We start from the raw sequence: 18,904 nt of genomic DNA, 5'->3' as shown, positions 1-18,904 counted from the left end.
CTATGAACTGTCGTCACATCTGAGAAACAACGGAATGATTCAAATTAATCCATTGGGCCACATCAGTCTGAGTCAGTCCTGTTTCCATTCTTCCTATGGCCCTCCAGCACAAAGAGTCTTGTAGGCATCTTCTCTGTGCTGTACTGAATCATCTGTGACTGTGTACACAGCGATTGTGGATGTGGGAGTACCCAGCAAATGCTACCCCATTTGATAGCTACCCTGACTTTATTGTTGGCATGATTGTCCGTTGACTGGAATGCTGCCTTACGTGCAGAACACGATCGTATGGACAAATGTTGACAGTTTGTATGATTATATCAACTAGATACAGGACTGAGAAATAGTGGTCTGTTGCTTTAATTTTTATGCCACTGTATTTAACTCTTATACTTCAGCATTGCACAACTACAGAGAGAATGAATGTTGGAACAGGAAGTGAGATTCCAATACTGTTTACATGTACATTTATGGAATTTTGTCTTCTGAAGGAAAGTACTGCCCAGCCAATCTGCGTGTAATTATAATTTTCTCAAGTGAACTTTATTTTTAAACAATACTTTAGTATTATTCAGTAACAATTTGAACAAAATCTCTTTGCTTCAGAACCTGGTCCAGCACCATCTTGGTTACATTCTCGCAGTGTTCCTACTAGTGTTCTCAACGACTTGGGGCGACAGCGTAAAGTTTCAAATGCCAGTCAGGATGTTGTGAGGCCAACAGCCACTTCCAATAGGCTGTCACCAAGTAAACGCACCAATGACATGCCACAACTTAATTCATCAACAGCTTTGAGTGCCCCCAAAGCAGTGCACAAACAAAGCATTCAGAAAGGTAAAATTTTTGTCTGATGGTATACATGTAATGAAAAGGAAAGTTACCACTCACCATATAGCGGAGATGCTGAGTTGCAGATAGGCACAACAAAAAGACTGTTCCAAATTAAGCTTTCGTCTTGTAAGGCCTTCGTCAAAAAATGCGCGCGCGCCCACACACACACACACACACACACACACACACCTACGTGAGATGCGTTTGTGTGTGTGTGTGTGTGTGTGTGTGTGTGTGTGTGTGTGTGTGTGGTCTATTTTTGACAAAGGCCTTACAGGCCAAAAGCTTTATTTGGAACAGTCTTTTTGGTGTGCCTATCTGCAACTCAGCATCTCCACTGTATGGTGAGTGGCGACTTTCCTTTTCGTAATATGGTTACATTCCATCCTCGATTATCCATTGTTCGTAGTATACATGTAATTTGCTTTATAATTACTATGAAGGGTGTTTCTGGTACATTTCTGTTTTATGCCTCTGTGGTTGTTGCTTTATACATATACTTATTTTATTTGGGGAATGGCATTATATAACATTATAAACTGCAGTTTAAACAACAGCCTACAGTGTTATATAACGTCATTTCTAAAGTCAGAGCTGTGGAACACAATGTACACAAAAAAATTTTAATTCAGGCTATTGTTGGCTTTTAATTTAATTCTCTACACTGATTACTGCAATTTCGTCAGTGTTTTCCTAGATAGTATACACAACATAATGAGGGATAATAACAAGTAATCTTCATGGAAAGCAAAATTAATATCAAAATTTAGCATTTTCCTAAGTTTGAAATCTTGTATATTAAGAGACAATGCCTTTATGTTGCTTCTTTTTTTATGCAGGGAAGGGAATGTTCACTTTTCTGCAGTCTTTTCTCTACTGAGGGTTAAGGAATAGGATTACTGAATACTTCTTGTGATACTGTCAAATATTCTCGCAGTTGAGACGGTGGGCAGTATAATTCTGCTATTAGATCTTAGGGTTGTCTCCACGTACATTTGTCTGGTACTGCAGTAACTTCCATTGCACACACAGCAATTTTGGTAATGTGTTCATTGTCTTTGTTAATGAGTGAACGTCTGACTGGTGAAACAGTGATGCTGGCAAACCAACGAATGGCAAGAAATTGACCAACGTTGATAAAAATTTTATGTTCATCTCTAAGTGGACACCAATTTCTTATCCATAGTTTCCTCTGCTTCATTTCACGTGATAATGTTACAATTCAATAATTATAGGTAATTATTGGTTACATATATAAACAATGAATCTGATGATGGAATAGTGGTAATAGACCTTTTGGAAAGTAATTTAGTCTCATGACTGGATCATCATAAACTTCTCTATATTAGAGAACATATCCATAATATTTTGTTGATAGTGAGCTGAAAATTACAAATATTAGGTAGTTTAGATTAAACTGGCTTTGTGTCAGTAACAGAAATGTGATTCGGCTGAAGCAATTCTATGTGGACGTCAAAAGAACCTCATGTCTAGCTATGTATCACAAATACAGAATAATTATACTGATTAGGCAGTAATGAAGGGATTGTAAAACCTATAAAGGGATTTCACTGTCTAGTGTGTTGCACATTACTTCCATTAAAATATTTACGATATGGTAACTATTATCTGAAGGAACGTGAGATATCAAGAATTTAGTGCACATGATCATAGAGTACTCTCTCTCTCTCTCTCTCTCTCTCTCTCTCTCACTCACACACACACACACACACACACACACACACACACACACATTGAATATGTGTAGATTCATTGTAGTTATTTTCCATCTTAATTTTTTTATCTAGGCTTTGGATTGGGATTAGTAAAGTTGCAAGGCAGAAATGTAATTTCTTGTGTAATAGATAAAATATTTCACCAAAATTCCAATAGTCATTAAATTAAAATAATTAATGAAACAACTGTGTTTCGTATTGGGTTTGAGGTTAAACAATTTTGTTACTATCACCGCTTTCTTTAGATGGTGGAACACATTTCTGTTGCTGCACCTTTGTTTGGTTTGAATAAAATGTCTGAAGGATACTTGCACTCTGCAGTACAATAATAATTTGTTAGTGCAGAGTTTTTTTTGTATATTTGAAATATGCTGTAAACAGGCCCAGATCACGGGGGAGAAGAGGGGGGTGGGGGTGGGATACCTGCCCCGGGTGGTAGTTTCAGGGGGCTCCAAATTCATATTCTTGAAGGAAAAAACCTCGTTTCACAAAGCACGTAGCATCCAGCATGCGTTGGTCTATCAATTATTCATATGATTTTGAAATGCATCCCAGTTGGTTTTTGAACATTTTTTAACACAGTCTAAGAATCATAAGTTGATTTTTGAATGTGTGCATTGTGTATGTGATGTCTCTGCCATGGGAGTCCTCGTCGCATCTAGAAATTAAAAAAAAACGTTCCCCCGGACAAAAGGGTTGAGCTGAGAAAATAAACTCGAATGGATGAATGCCAATCGGTGTTTGTTTATGTGGTTGATTGGGTGTGCAAATGATCAGTGTTGTTACTATAATTAGCGAAATTCATAGATTTAGACTATGATAGTGGAAATAAAAGACAAACAGGAATAATAGGTAAGAAAGATTACATATTTCTTCTCAGTGTATCCAAGACAATGAACTCTTGACAGAAAATTTTTGCCAGATCACTGCACTACTAGTTATGCAGTCCCTGGTTAGCAGGTGCATTAAGTTCTACTTCGGAGTAACATAGAAAATGTGTTGTACGAATGCGTACAGTGACACCTAACCAGAGAATATGTTGGAGTTACTGAAGTTAACCAACCGATAAGTTTTGACAGTGGCAGGAACCATTACAGAATGAGTGGTGACAAGATTGTTTGTTAGAATGGGGCAGGAGAAGAAACTGGGACATCACTCAAATTATACAGATGAACATGATGATCTCAATTTTATATAAAAAATTGGTAGTATTACTTTCAGATCTCATGCTTGAGCAACTGGAGCGTATGAATGAAATTTGGAACTATTTCCTAATGTAAAACTTTTTGCTTGTGTTAGGCCTAATAGGCATTTGATATTGGTAAATCATGAATTATGTTCTGTTGTGTTATTTATGTAAATAAGGTGCATAAAAATGACAATTTGTGCCAAAACAGTCTCGCTTATTTGGCACGTGTTAAAACTGCTGCAATATTAAGAAGGTCTGTTTCAGTTAACTAGTAGACAGTGATGAAATAGATGCAGTCAAATCAAGGAACCACACCAGTTTTTGGTACTATTCGTATTAAAAGCTTTTTCAGTATTAGACAACAACATTTTGGGTTTTCAAGTAGCAAAACGTTTGATGAAGTTTAATGAGATAATAGATTCTTTTGCAGAAAGGAAAGCACGCCATGTAAAGCTGTAGCAAGATTAAAGAGAAAAAAATGCTGGGACACAAGGACTGAAGAAATGTGTACTGTCTTGCTTGCCTCTTCTCTTTACTGTTTTTATGTTTCCTGTATTTAATTTTATGTCACACAAAAGAGAAAATTATTAGCTAATAGACAATAAAGAGTGCAAATTTTCTGAGGAATGCTGATTCTCCTGGTCACAAGAGATAATCTCCCAGTCATAAATAATACCACCCAGTATTAATTGTGAGTTATTTTTTAAAGGGGGTAGGATGACAAGGATGTCGTGAATATAGTTTTGATGGCTTCCACTACAAAAGACACAAGTTTGAATTCCACAGAGGGAAATACAGTGACATGCAACAGAAGAATGCTGTGTGAAGAGGCATGGCATGGCGTGGCATGGCACTGCACTTCGGCACACTTAAGATCGAATAATGTGTCTTACATTTCCTTGAACATATATGTTGCATACATTAAACTCTTCAGAAATATGTTTGCTATGTAATGAACACAGTTTCGAAATATCAGTCTACCCCCCCCCCCCCCCTCCCCTCCCCTGCGGGTTTGGGGGTTAGAATAGGTCCGCGGTACTCCTGCCTGTCGTAAGAGGCAACTGAATGGAGTCTCAAATGTTTCGGCCTATATGTGATGGTCCCTTCTTGGGTTTGACCTCCATATTTCCAAATTCTTCTGAAGAGCGAGCCAATTGGGGAAGGGCACCTTACATGGTGCATTGTGACCATCGTGCATTGAGAGCTTTAGCCATCTTTCTCGTTGTCACATTGCCGTCCCGTCGTTCTCCATCTCTTGGCCAAGATTCATTCCTGGGTGCGATTTCCACCTTGCAGTGTTGCTTTTTGCAGAGACGACAACCATGGGCTTCCTTGCACCTGATATCCAGCACGGTAACCAGTCCATTGTGGTGGGGCCCGCCATGTACCCTGTTGGTTGTAGCCCCGTGACAGCACAGGGATCGCTCTGCTGATGCCTGTGCCGTTAACTCCCCATGTATGCCAAGGAGTAGATGCCTATCTCCTTGGGGCATCGGGACTCGCGGCAGTGGCCATCCTGTCAGGTGGCCCTTGCTGAGGCAGGGTGGCGCCCGTGGAGAGGGCCCTTGGTCAGAATGGGTGGCATCAGGGTATATGACACGCAATGAAGGTTTCCGGTGATGCAAACCCCCGCCCTCTATGGCTATCGGGGTTATTATAGGAACTGGGCAGCTTATGAGAGGGTATCTGGTGGCGTCTGCATCTACGTCCTTTACTCCCTTTAGAGCGAGTCTGTCCCTCTACAAACACTTTTAGAGGCTGTCGCTGTTAAGGTGTGGACGCCTTGGGCTGTTACCGTCTGCACTGTCTATCTTCCACCGGATGGTGATGCCCCGCAGCATGTCCTGGCTGCACTGATAGCCCAATTGCAGCCACCTTTTCTGTTACTGGGCGACTTCAGTGCCCATAACCCTGTGTAGGGTGGATCAGTGGCAGCAGGCCGAGGCAGCATCATTGAGCTAGTATTGAAGTATTGTAACAGCTCGACCTTTCTCTTTTAAATAATGGTGCATTCTCACATTTCACTGTGGCGTATGGCACGTACTCCGCCATCGACCTTTCTATCTGCAGCCCTAGCCTATTACCATCTGTCCACTGGAGTGTGCATAACGATTTGTGCGGTGGTGACTGCTTTCTGATCTTTCTGTCACTGCCACTGTGTCACTCTTCTGGGTGCCCCTGCAGATGGGCCATGAATAAGGCTGACGGGGACTTGTTCACCACCATTACCACTATTGAACCTCTTCCCAATGACTCCATTGAAGTGGTTGTTCACTCGACCACCGCCAGCATCGTTACTGCCACACAATCTGCCATTCCCTGTTCTTTCGGGTCCCCTTGGCGGAGGATTGTGCCTTGGTGGTCGCCCGAGATTGCTGAGGCGATTAAAGATCGTAGGCAGGCACTCCAGCGTCACAAGCGGCATCCCTCATTGTAACACCTCATCATCTTTGAACAGCTCTGTGCGCGAGCTCACCAACTCATTCGCCAATGCAAGCAGGACTGCTGGGAGAGGTATGTCTCCACCATTGGCCTCCATACCTCTCCATCGCAGGTTTGGGCCAAGATTAGGCGACTCTTTGGCTATCAGACCCCTGTCAGTGTACCTGCACTTTCACTGAATGGAGCAGTCTGTACTGACTTCAACACAATTGCAAACCGCTTAGTGGAGCGTTTTGCTCAGAGTTCCGCTTCTGCGAATTACCGACTGGCCTTCTGCTCCCTGAAAGAGCGGCTGGAACGTCAGAGCCTTTCCTTTCACACGCGCCATCCTGAATCGTACAATGCTCTGTTCAGTGACTGGGAATTCCAAAGTGCCCTAACCGCTTGCCCTGGTACGGTTCCCGGGCCAGATAGCATCTACTGTCAGATGCTCAAACAACTCTCGGTGGACAGCCAGCGACACCTCCTAGACCTTTTCAACCATATCAGGGTTGAGGGTGAGTTCCCGTTGCAATGGCGGGAAAGCATCGTAATCCCTGTGTTGAAACCTGACAAGATCCCACTGCAGGTGGACAGCCACTGCCCCATTAGCCTCATCAACATTCTGTGCAAGTTGCTCGAACGCATCGTGAGCCGTAGGTTGAGTTGGCTACTTGAGTCTCGGGGCCTTCTGGCTCTGTCTCAGGGTGGGTTCCGTAAGGGCTGCTCTGCCGCCAATAATCTGGTGTGCCTGGAGACTGCCATCCAACTGCATCTGGTCACCATCTTTTTCGACATGCGGAAGGCATACAATACGACATGGTGACATCACATCCTCTCTACGCTTCATGTTTGGGGTCTTCGGGGTCTGCCCCCGATTTTCATACAAAATTTTCTGTCACTTCGTTCCTTCCGTGTGCGAGTTGCGGCCTCCCATAGTTCCCACGATTTCAGGAGAATGGGGTACCGCAAGGATCTGCCTTAAGTGTCTGCCTCTTTTTGATTACAACTAATGGGCTAGCAGCGGTGGTGGGAACATCTGTCTCATCTTCCTTGTATGCTGAAGACTTCTGCCTATACTATAGTGCCACCGGCGTTGCAGCTGCTGACAGCAGCTGCAGGGCGCTATCCGAAAGGCACAGTCTTGGGCAATAGTGCAGGGCTTCCAATTTTCAGCTGCCAAGACCTGCGTTATGCATTTCTGCTGGCGACGCACTGTTCACCCTGAGCCACGTCTTTATCTTGACGGTGAACCTCTTGCTGTGGTGGAGACGCATCAGTTTTTGGTGTTGGTTTTCGATACCCGGTTGACTGGGCTGCATCACGTTAAGCAGCTTAAGCAAACGTGCTGGAGGCATCTTAACGCTCTTTGTTGCTTGAGTCACACCAGCTGGGATGGCGATCGGTCTACCCTTCTACGGTTGTACCAGGCATTAATACCGTCCCGTCTAGATTATGGGAGCCTGGCTTATGGTTCAGCATCCCCTTCCGCATTGCCTTTGCTGGACCCCATCCTTCACAGCGGGATCTGACTCGCCACTGGAGTTTTCCGGACAAGTCCTGTCAACAGCATACTTGTGGAGGCAGGTGGCCCTCCATTGCAGATGTAGCACCAATGATTACTGGCCGCTTATGATACACACATTTGTAGCTGGCCCAGGCATCCCAATTATCGTCTCCTGTTCCCTCAGTCGGTCATCCACCTTCCGGAATGGCGGCTCCGGTCAGGGTGTATGATCACGGTGCACATCAGACCTCTTCTCTCTAGGCTTGAGGTTTTCCATCTTCAACTCTTTTCCGGGCCCCTATGCATATACCCCCGTGTTGTGTGCCCCGCCCATGCCTTGGCTCGATTTAGCACAGGGCCCAAAGGCCTCAGTCCCTCCTGGGGCCCTACGCCGTCGCTTTCTTTCAATCCTTGCTGAATTTCAAGGCTCTGACGTCATCTATACTGACGGTTCAATGGTTGCTGGTCGTGTCGGTTTTGCTCTTACTCTAGGGGATCATTATGAACAACATTAATTGCTGGCTGGCTGCAGTGTTTTCACTGCCAAGCTGGTAGCCATTTCTCGCGCTCTAGAGTATATCTGCTCCTGCTCAGGTGAGTCCTTCGTTAGCTGTAGTGACTCCCTGAGCAGTTTACGAGTTATCGATCAGGGTTTCTCTCGCTCTCGTCTGGTGATGGCTATTCAGGAGTCCTTCCATACTTGGGCCCATTGCGGCCGCTCTGTGGTCTTTCTGTGGACCCTGGGTCATGTAGGCATCCTGGGAAATGAACGTGTTGCCACGCTGGCCAAACAGACTGTCGGTGCACCAGCCTTGGAGATTGGCCTTTCTGAGAGTGACCTCAGGTCAGTTTTGCGGCAGAAGGTACGGTACTTCGCAGCTGGGGTGAAGAATGGTGCACCTTTCCTTCATCCAACAAGCTTCGGACCATCAAGGAGGCTACCGGTAAGTGGTGCTCCTACTTGCTGGTCTCTCGCAAGGACTCTGTTGTCCTCTGCCGGCTGCACATTGGCCATACCTGGATAACGCACTGCTATTTATTGCGCCGTGACGACCCACCTTTATGTCGCTGCGGGTCAGCTTTTTGACTGTGGTCCACATTTTGTTGGACTGCCCGCTCTTAACTCTGCTCAGGCAGACGTTTGCGCTGCCTGATACTCTTCCTGCACTTTTATCAGATGACGCTGCGATGGCAGATTTAGTTTTGAATTTTATTCATGCAGGGGGTTTTTATCGCTTGATCTACGTGTTTGTCCTTTTTTTTTTTTTCTGGCCTTTGGTCTACAATTTTAGACTGGGGTTTTTAGTGCGTTTCTTGGTGGTTGGCTTTTCCCTTTTTTCTATGGCCAGCCAGCCAGTCAGTCACACTCTGTGTGATTTTAATTCCTTTTCTCTGGTCTCTATCAGTGCCTTGCTTGTCCTGTGTTGTCTCTTGTCATCTCCATTGTTTGTTTTTATTCCTTGTGGGGGTTTCAAGTTCATGGAAAATGGGACTGATGGCCCTAGTAGTCTGGTTCCTTCAATCCCACAAACCAAACACCCCCTTCCCACATGAGGCTGCGTTGGTGGGTGGATGGGGCATCACTTTCAAGTTTTTGCCCCGGTTTGGAAATATCGTAGATCTGGGGATGGCTGTAGAACATTGTCCAGCTTCACTAATAGTGTTCCTAATTTTGAAATTGTCGGTGTCAGCATTGATGAAAGTGCCACTTTACTGAACTAGTCTGAAAGTTAACCAAAAATAGTCTCTAGACATAATGTAACTGACAAATGGATGTCCAAGGTACTCCCACAGGGTCTATAATCAATTGAAATTCCCAGTTTTTCTGCCTTTGAACAGCCATGGTAATGAGTCATCCTCTTTGTTAAAATGAAAAGTACTCCACCTATAAAAAGAACTGGGGAATAATAGGACTAACTATAGGATACCACTTTCGTATAATGTGTTGCGACCTGGGGAGATGGGGTCCCTTTGTGTGCAGGAGGCTGAGCACGGAGTGTGGGAGAGTGGGCCAGAGTACACACAGAGGCATTAGTGACACAGCAGTATTTTCTAAAGTATATCAGTATGTCGGAAGGTGGGCTGGTACATGCGTGAGCCACAAGGAAGTGTTGACACGTCCTGTCGTAGACTGCCCATCTTGCGTCTAGGTCGAGATGACTGACTGTGGTGCAGGATGTTGATTGTCATGAAGACTAGGCCCTGGTCATTCACCACAAATCAACTGAGACTGCTGCAGATGTTCACGAATTGGCTAGGGAGCTGCTCAGAAGTGCCACACCTGGACGGTGTAGAGATGACAGCTTGTAGATATCCATGATTGACCCTTAGTGGAGGAAGGCTAATGCATGGCTGTGGTTTGTCAGATTAGCTGTGTCTCGATGTTTAAGTTGGCAAGTGTGTAGCAGGTGGACCACCATTAGCTTTTTGTAGTTTCGCTGAAACTCGATATACCGTCATTCTCTCTGGTTCTAGTGGCGAGGACAGAACAACGGCACGACTGCACGTGTATTTGAGCTCTAAAAGCCTCATTATTTGAAGAGCCAAGCCTGCATTGGAGGTTCAAGCTCACCACAATGGTTCAGTAATTACTCTGTGTCGCTGAGCTCAGGTTTTTCTGCAGCATTTGACCATTGCAGTGGAGCACTGTTTGCAACCTCATTTGGAGGTTGTGTGGCGATGCTTGCCTGGTGCATCCACTATATTGGCGGTGTGCCGTGTTGATATTCTGATTGGCATATTGGCCGAGACTAGCCACCTCAACTCTGAGCTTGGTGGGTAGAACCTTAAAAAAAATTAGGCATGTACACAGAAATTCTGTGGCATAACAACAGGAACATACACTGGACTTTGAACCAGCAACATCTGCACTGGAAAACATGTGCAAATTCTCCAACAACTTTCAGCGTCCAAAGAAAGAACAGGTAGAAGTTCAGCTGCGTGTCAACACATCTGCAGTCAACATGCAACTGAGATGTAGAGCATCTAAATACATCTGAAGCTCATGGCATTGGGTGCGATGGTGCAAGCAAATACATCTGTGACACTAGAAGTTTTAAACACACCCTTAACACATGGGGCAAGGTACTCTGCAGTGTTAATACATCCACAGCAGTCTCAGGATTAACTGCTCAGGCAGAAGGAGGTCTTAATAACATATATGATTGTGCCGTTTCAACTGCATCAAGAAGTAAAAATGCATCTTCAATGTTTCAATGTAAACTGATATTACTTTGATGTAGATAAAGCTACTTCATCAAAAATGGGGAAAGATTGGGGGGGGGGGGGGGGTGGAGAGGTTTTCTTGACTACTGATATTAACGTGGAGACTGTTTGCACTAATTGCCCCAATTATTGTATATTGGAACTAAGATTTTTTTTATATAATGCATGTAAAGTAGTAACCACATGCTTTCCTTTCTAGGGCAGGAAGAAGTTGATATTGATCGTCTTCTGGCACTGCGGCTGTCTGAACAGGAACAGGAGACGACGTCTTCATTACAACGTCAGCACACACCACCATATGAAAGAGATGAGACTGAATTAGTGGCACTGCCATGTGAATTTTGCCATGCCATGGTCCCTGCCAATCAGTTAGTTCTCCATGAGGTTTGTAATTTTTGTATTTTTGAGTCCTGTGCTTAGAATGTTTGTGAAATTGTCTTGATCTTTTCTGCCCAAAAAGATTAAAATATCGCCAGTAATAGACACGATAAAACATTTACTCAGAGATGTGAAATTAGCCATGATTGATTTGTTTGCAAATATCTCTGTATTGTACAGACACTTTAAGGTAACACTTTCCAGTGGGAGTTTGGGGGGGGGGGGGGAGGGGAGGGGCGGGGGGGGGGGGCAAGTTCTGAGCTAGGGCGGTATAAGATACTGCTAGAGGTCAGACCTAAAGTACCACTTATATGACACTGTCCACGTAAGGAAGCAGTTGTGTGGTAGATGTACGAATGAACACCTTGAATAGGCTTATGCATAACTCATTGTTTTCTTTCTTATTTTGAAATGAATGAAGAGACTAATCCTGGTCCTTCATGGGGTTTCAGTACAGTTTTCACAACAGAAGGGGCTGATGATACCCATGACCCCTCATCAGTTCAGCTTTTGTAGAAGTGTAAACTACATGTGTAGGCTGTCAGTCCTGCAATGAGTAGGTGGGTTTGTTTCCCTGCACTGATCCTCTCCTCTCAGGTGGCTCAAGTTCTAGTTTGTTTACACTCGTAACCGACTGCCACAACATTGTGCCCGCAGTATATAATGTGCTGTATTCTGATAGTTGCAGAAGAAATGGAACTGCCATGCATTGCTACTTTTCAGGTTTTAGAAGCATCCTTTCTGATAAAGCACTATATCAGCCATTTGGGATTTTTGGCTAATCAGTTCAGTGATAATGTGTCAGTAATGATAATCCGGAGCCAGATTTTGTAAGACATTTCCAGGGTCAGATGTGGACTCTGACCACAACCTGTTGGTTATGAACTGTAGATTAAAACTGAAGAAACTGCAAAAAGGTGGGAATTTAAGATGGGATCTGGATAAACTGAAAGAACCAGAGGTTGTAGAGTGTTTCAGAGAGAGCATTAGGGAACAACTGACAAGAACGGGGGAAAGAAATACAGAAGAAGAAGAATGGGTAGTGTTGAGAGATGAAATAGTGAAGGCAGTAGAGGATCAAGTAGGTAAAAAGATGAGGGCTAGTAGAAATCCTTGGGGTAACAGAAGAGACACTGAATTTAATTGATGAAAGGAGAAAATATAAAAATTCAATAAATGAAGCAGGCAAAATGGAATACAAATGTCTCAAAAATCAGATAGGCAGGAAGTGCAAAAAAGCTAAGCAGGGATGGCTACAGGACAAATGTAAGGATGAAGAGGCATATATCACTAGGGCTAAGATAGATACTGCCTACATGAAAATTAAAGAGGTGTTTGGAGAAGAGAGAATGACATGTATGAATATCAAGAGCTCAGATGGAAAACCAGTTCTAAGCAAAGAAGTGAAACAGAAAGGTGGAAGGAGTATATAGAGTGTCTATACTGAGGGCAATATTATGGAAATGGAAGAGGATGTCGATGAAGATGAAATGAGAGACACGGTGCTGCATGAAGAATTTGACAGAGCACTGAAAGACCTAAGTTGAAACAAGGCCCCGGGAGTAGACAATACTCCATTAGAACTACTGGTAGTCTTGGGAGAGCCAGCTCTGACAAAACTCTACCATGTGGTGAGCAAGATGTACGAGACATGTGAAGTACCCTCAGACTTCAAGAAGAATATAATAATTCCAATCCCAAAGAAAGCAGGTGTTGACAGGTGTGAAAATTAGCGAACTATGAGATTAATAAGTCACGGCTGCAAAATACTAACACAAATTTTGTACAGACGAATGGAAAAACTGGTAGAAGCCGACCTCGGGGGAACATCAGTTTGGATTCTGTAGAAATGTTGGAACACGTGAGGCAATACTGACCATATGACTTACCTTAGAAGATAGATGAAGGAAAGGCAAACCTATGTTTCTAGTATTTGTAGACTTAGAGAAAGCTTTTGACAATGTTGACTGGAATACTCTCTTTCAAATTCTAAAGGTGGCAGGGGTAAAATACAGGGAGCAAAAGGCTATTTACAATTTGTACAGAAACCAGATGGCAATTATAAGAGTAGAGGGGGCATGAAAGAGAAGCAATGGTTGGGAAGGGAATGAGACAGGGTTGTAGCCTATCCCCGATGTTATTCAATATGTATATTGAGCAAGCTATAAAGGAAACAAAATAAAAATTTGGAGTTGGAATTAAAATCCATGGAGAAGAAATGAAAACTTTGAGGTTCACTGATGACATTGTAATTCTGTCAGAGACAGCAAAGGACTTGGAAGAGCAGTTGAACGGGATGGACAGTGTCTTGAAAGGAGGATATAAGATGAACATCAACAAAAGCAAAACGAAGATAATGGAATGTAGTCAAGTTAAGTCGAGTGATGCTAAGGGAATTAGATTAGGAAATGAGACACTTAAAGTAGTAAAGGAGTTTTGCTATTTGGGGAGCAAAATAACTGATGGTCGAAGTAGAGAGGATATGAAATGTAGACTGCAATGACAAGGGTAGCGTTTCTGAAGAAGAGAAATTTCTTAACATCGAGCATAGATTGAAATGTCCGGAAGCCTTTTCTGAAAGTATTTGTATGGAGTGTAGCAGTGTAGCTATGTATGGAAGTGAAACATGGGCAATAAATAGTTTAGACAAGAAGAGAATAGAAGGTTTCGAAATTTAGTGTTGCAGAAGAATGCTGAGGATTAGATGGGTAGATCACATAACTAATGAGGAAGTACTGAACAGAATTGGGGAGAAGAGGAATTTGTGGCACAACTTGACTAGAAGAAGCGATCAGTTGGTAGGACATGTTCTGAGGCATCAAAGGATCACCAGTTTAGTATTGGAGGGCGTCATGGAGGGTAAAAATCGTAGAGGGAGACCAAGAGATGAATACACTAAGCACATTCAGAAGGATGTAGGTTGCCGTAGTTCCTTGGAGATGCAGACGCTTGCACGGGATAGAGTAGCATGGAGAGCTGCATCAAACCAGTCTCTGAAGTTAAGACCACAACAACAACATCAGTGATAAATTTACCTGTGACACGTTACACTGCCATTAATGGTGATGTATGTACCAGCCAACCCACGTAAAACTTTGTGCCCACATAGTACTTTGAAGAGAAAGATGTACATAGATGTAGACATCACCCAAAAAATACCTGGGAAGTAGATGACTGGATGAGAAAGCTACCGTATACAGTTGTGTGCAGTACAGGATATGGGGATCTATTGGGAATTCTGTTTCTTTCTATTTCTTAGACAGTACTTTACCAGTCAGGGATGCATCTCTTGATCGAAAAACTAGAAATACCTGAGCCAAATGGTGAGAAGTGAAAGAATGGCGGAATTGAAAGCAAAAGACTAGTTCATAATGTTATAGCAAGAATTTTTTCTCAGATATGGAAACTATAGTGATCACTTGTTAAATTTAGGCAATGAATGTATTGTACATTTTGAGCTCTGTTGTACTACTCCATGACACATTTCATGTATAAAAGGACTCCTTCAGGTTTTTGTTACGTTGGTTACACATGTATCGATGTTACCTGCATTTAACCAACAAATGTTTACTGAGACTATAGTTTTGTAATATTTCCAGGCAGTAAGTGTTAATGAGTGAATTCCATTAGAACCTGTGGTACAATGATTGTGAAGTCAAAGCTACACCCATTAAATATACTTGGTCTACTTATAATATGTTTAACTACATGTGTATCATCATAGTTGAGCCTCACAGCACTCGTTGTGTTGCAGATTTGATATCTGGCTCCTTGCTGCTGTGCATAAGGTGTATTATGTGCTTGTGGCTGGCAAGCCTGTTACTAAGAGTGTTAGACGACCAGTGCATATCAATTAAAAGTTTCTAATTAGGGTTTTGCATGTGACTTACATTTTGTTTCCTCACATTACTGCACGAGTTTCTTTGTAAAGCAGTCTCCTTGTTCTCATGGTATGCATTCGATCATGACTTGGTGCTTTGACTGAAGTTAAATATCTTTACACAATACCACCAAAACAGATTTTCACTTTTATACACATCTATTATCTTATCCTCAATTATGAGCTTTTATGTCATGAACTTATACAAGTGACTGTAGATGACTTTAGCTCAGTGGTGACTATACACATGTAGCTATATGCCATCCTGGCTCTTCATAGATCACTGAAAGGAAACTTAAATTTAGTTTCAGAATGCTGGACACAGACTCACTAAGTACATTCCGCTAATCTTTGATGTAAATTTTTCCAGCATATATGCCCACCTGGGGTTAGCAGAGTGGGCTAGAACAGCAGACACGCAGGCAGTCTTGCAAGCAATCCGTAGCATACGTTATTGTCCTGCACTGACCAGATACATGCTAGTGGGATTGGTTGAGCAGCCCACGCCAGCACAAAATGTGTGCAGTAAATCTGTCTGGCTGAGAAGGGAAAGCACTGTGCGGGTGTCTTGGAGAAATAGAAGGCATGTGTGGGACTTGAGTGGAAGTGGGAAAGGTGATACAGGCAGTTGGAGGATGGAGGGGAGATGGGCGGGTGGGGGGTGGGATTATCACGGGAAGGGACGATATGTAGCAGAGAGAGTTCCCATGTTCACAGTTCAGAAAACATGTTATTGGTGGGAGGATCCAGATGGCATGCACTGTGAAGCACCCATTGAAGTTGAACGCACTGTTTGTCCACAGCATACCGTATTTACTCGAATCTAAGCCGCACTTTTTTTCCGGTTTTTGTAATCCAAAAAACCGCCTGCGGCTTAGAATCGAGTGCAAAGCAAGCGGAAGTTCTGAAAAATGTTGGTAGGTGCCGCCACAACTAACTTCTGCCGCCGAATATATGTAGCGCTACACAGGCATGCTTTGTAGGCAACGAGATAAATACTGGCGCCAAAACCTCTGCGTCAGTAAATAAATAAAAAAAAAAGGTGGAAGGCGAGCTTTTTTTTCCCCGCCCCGAGTTTCGACCACTGCATTTTCATACATTATCCAACGAAGTAAATACAAATTCCGTATTGTTCATCTTCAAAAGTAGCAGAATTTCAATGTACTACGAAAATTCGACTGGCAAGACTGTTGCTAATAGGAACCTGATGAAATGCGAATCACATGCAGTATTCTCTTCACCATAAGAATAATACGAATATAAACATTTTGCCATGTATTCTTTCGTGTTTGTTGCTATCACATTTAAATCCTGTCTGCCTAATAAACTACAAAACTAGAGTGAGACAACAGCAAACGCGGAAGAAAATACGTATCGTTTCCTGTTTATATTCGTATTATTTTTATGCCTAATAGTGATACAGTCAGAAATGAAGCACGGCAACTGACTAGATTTTTATATCTAAAATGACTAATTTCTGTGCAGAATTTGATGTACTAAAGAAGCGGCCGCAAAGATTTTCAAACGGAGAAAAATTTTCGCCTAACTCTCGTTCAGAACACGTTCTATCATACGCAGTCTATTATTTGGTTCTTGTTGATCATTATCAAAGAAAGCAGCAGTGTAAGTAACAACAAGTAGCAGTCGCTTGCCATTGTTTCGCTAATGAGACAATTCCTCTCTTTTTTTTAATCGTAAGCGGCGGTAGCGCGCACAAAAGCAAGCCATGCCGCAGGCGGCGACAGGCCGTAAACACGCACTATCAGAATGCGACAAACAATGCATGTCGCAGTACAGTAATGCATTTTCAGCTTATAGTGACGTAAACACCTATAACAAAGAAAACGGCACTTATCAGATCAAAGCAAAATAAGCAATCGATTCAAACCAGACGAAGCACGTGAAAAAGGAAGGGTACCCATATAAATACGGACGGAGCACCTGACGCATAGCAATGGCTACCTGGTAAAGCTTAACTGCTAAGCTTACTACTCGAACCGAACTATTGTAGCTGTATCGTCTTTCATTCGACCTAAATTGTGTTTCATATTACAATGGACCAACTTTGTTTCGATTTGAAGGTGCAGCCTAAAACTTTTCTCTCCCCTTGAATTTCGAGTCTCAAATTTCAGGTGCGGCTTAGATTCGGGAAAAAATTTTTTCCTTGATTTCGAGTCTCATTTTTCAGGTGCAGCTTAGATTCGAGTGCGGCTTAGATTCGAGTAAATACGGTACTCAGCAAGTGAGAGGTCTTGCTGTCTCTCATCCACAGTTCATCTGTACCCATTCTTGCAGACAGATAGCATGTTCATGTAGAATACCACTGTGATTGATCAGAGTTGGACATCGTGACCCTGCCTTTGATGGAATAGGAAATGGCTGTGACAGAAATGGAGTAGATGGTAGTGGAAGGATTTATGGGACAGCTCTTGAAACTAGGTCTTCTATAGAGATTTGAACTGTGGTGCAGAGGCAGGGAGCAGGGGTGGACTAGGGACAGGTACAGATATTATGTAGATTTGGTGGGAAGTGGAGTAGTCAAAACCCAGGCAGAGAACATGATTCAGTTGCTCAAGTCCTGGGTGCTATTGAGTCATAAGACACATCCTTGTTGCTAGCCAGTGGGTAAATGGGGAGTGGTGGGGTAAATGACTAGGGAAACAAGGTATGGGAGATCTGTTTTTGTGCAAGATGGTAGGGTAATTTTCATCTGTGAAGACTTCGACGTGACTCTCGACAAATTAGTAGAGAGGCAGCTCGTCCCTGCACATACGATATCAATGGCTGGCTAAGCTATCTGGAAACGACTCCTCAGTGTGTAATGAGTGGTAGCTGTTGAAGTGGATGGTGTTGGTAGGTGTGATATGGAGGGAGCTACTGACTGAACCATCCATGTGGTGTAGATTGAAAATATTTTTCAAATGTCATAAATAATAGGTACTATTTTTATGTATCAGAATATTCAGTATGCACTTTTGTCCCTGGGTTCTTGAAATTCAGATTTTCTAATTAATATCTTATGTTGACTAATACAGTACTGTAGTAACTTTAGACATCTTGGCAACAGAGAAATTAAGGTTATAAGACAGTGATGATGAATTTTTGAAAAATTACATTCAAACATTCTGGAAACCAACAATCTAACTTTTTAATTACTCGTTTTCAGAAAAGATAAGATGTTCTTTAGTGGGGAAAGGATGAGAGCTTTAAGATAAGATAGGTCATTTGTAAAAGAACTGTTTGCAGAGCCAAATTTTGATATGCACATGGATGTAAGAAAATGTAAATTTTGAATATTTCTTTAAATTTAATGTTTGTTTACAATGTATTTATACTGTTATTAGTAGTCTATAAATTATACACTGAATAACAGTCTTTGTGAAAAATTGGATAAGAATTTGTATATTTCATATGTACATTATGCGTAGAAAAGAGTATAGAAAAAAAATGATGTCCATATTAGGAGTGATATTACAGCAAGTTGGGCTATTCCTCTTTTGTGTGATTCAAGCAATCTTGCAGTAGACTATGCTTTGATTTGACTAATTTTATGGCTACTTTCCTACATTGCAATTATTTTGGAATATTCAGTCCATAATAAATGTAAAACAAACTCTGAAATTGACGTAATTGAAGATGGGTATTCAGAGAAATCTTTGATAAGTCAAGATGCAATTTATTTTATTTGATAACTAGTTTAGACACACATACAAGCCATCTTCAGATCAAAAGAATAT

General features: G+C 42.4%; 1 protein-coding gene across 3 annotated transcripts in view; it reads left to right on the top strand.

The window, feature by feature from the left end:
* LOC124545306 (TRAF-type zinc finger domain-containing protein 1-like) overlaps positions 1 to 18,904 on the top strand; it is a 64,199-nt gene that overhangs the window by 33,730 nt on the left and 11,565 nt on the right. For all 3 annotated transcript variants that reach the window (XM_047124203.1, XM_047124204.1, XM_047124206.1), the window contains 2 exons: positions 607 to 834; positions 11,109 to 11,293. In XM_047124203.1, the coding sequence (XP_046980159.1) occupies positions 607 to 834; positions 11,109 to 11,293 (413 nt within the window). The remainder of the gene's footprint in view (positions 1 to 606; positions 835 to 11,108; positions 11,294 to 18,904) is intronic.

Source organism: Schistocerca americana, chromosome 8 (assembly GCF_021461395.2).
Source record: "Schistocerca americana isolate TAMUIC-IGC-003095 chromosome 8, iqSchAmer2.1, whole genome shotgun sequence".
In the NCBI taxonomy this organism is placed as follows: domain Eukaryota; kingdom Metazoa; phylum Arthropoda; class Insecta; order Orthoptera; family Acrididae; genus Schistocerca; species Schistocerca americana.
Note: the sequence above shows the minus strand (reverse complement) of the source record. Positions and strands in the feature narration are given on the sequence as shown.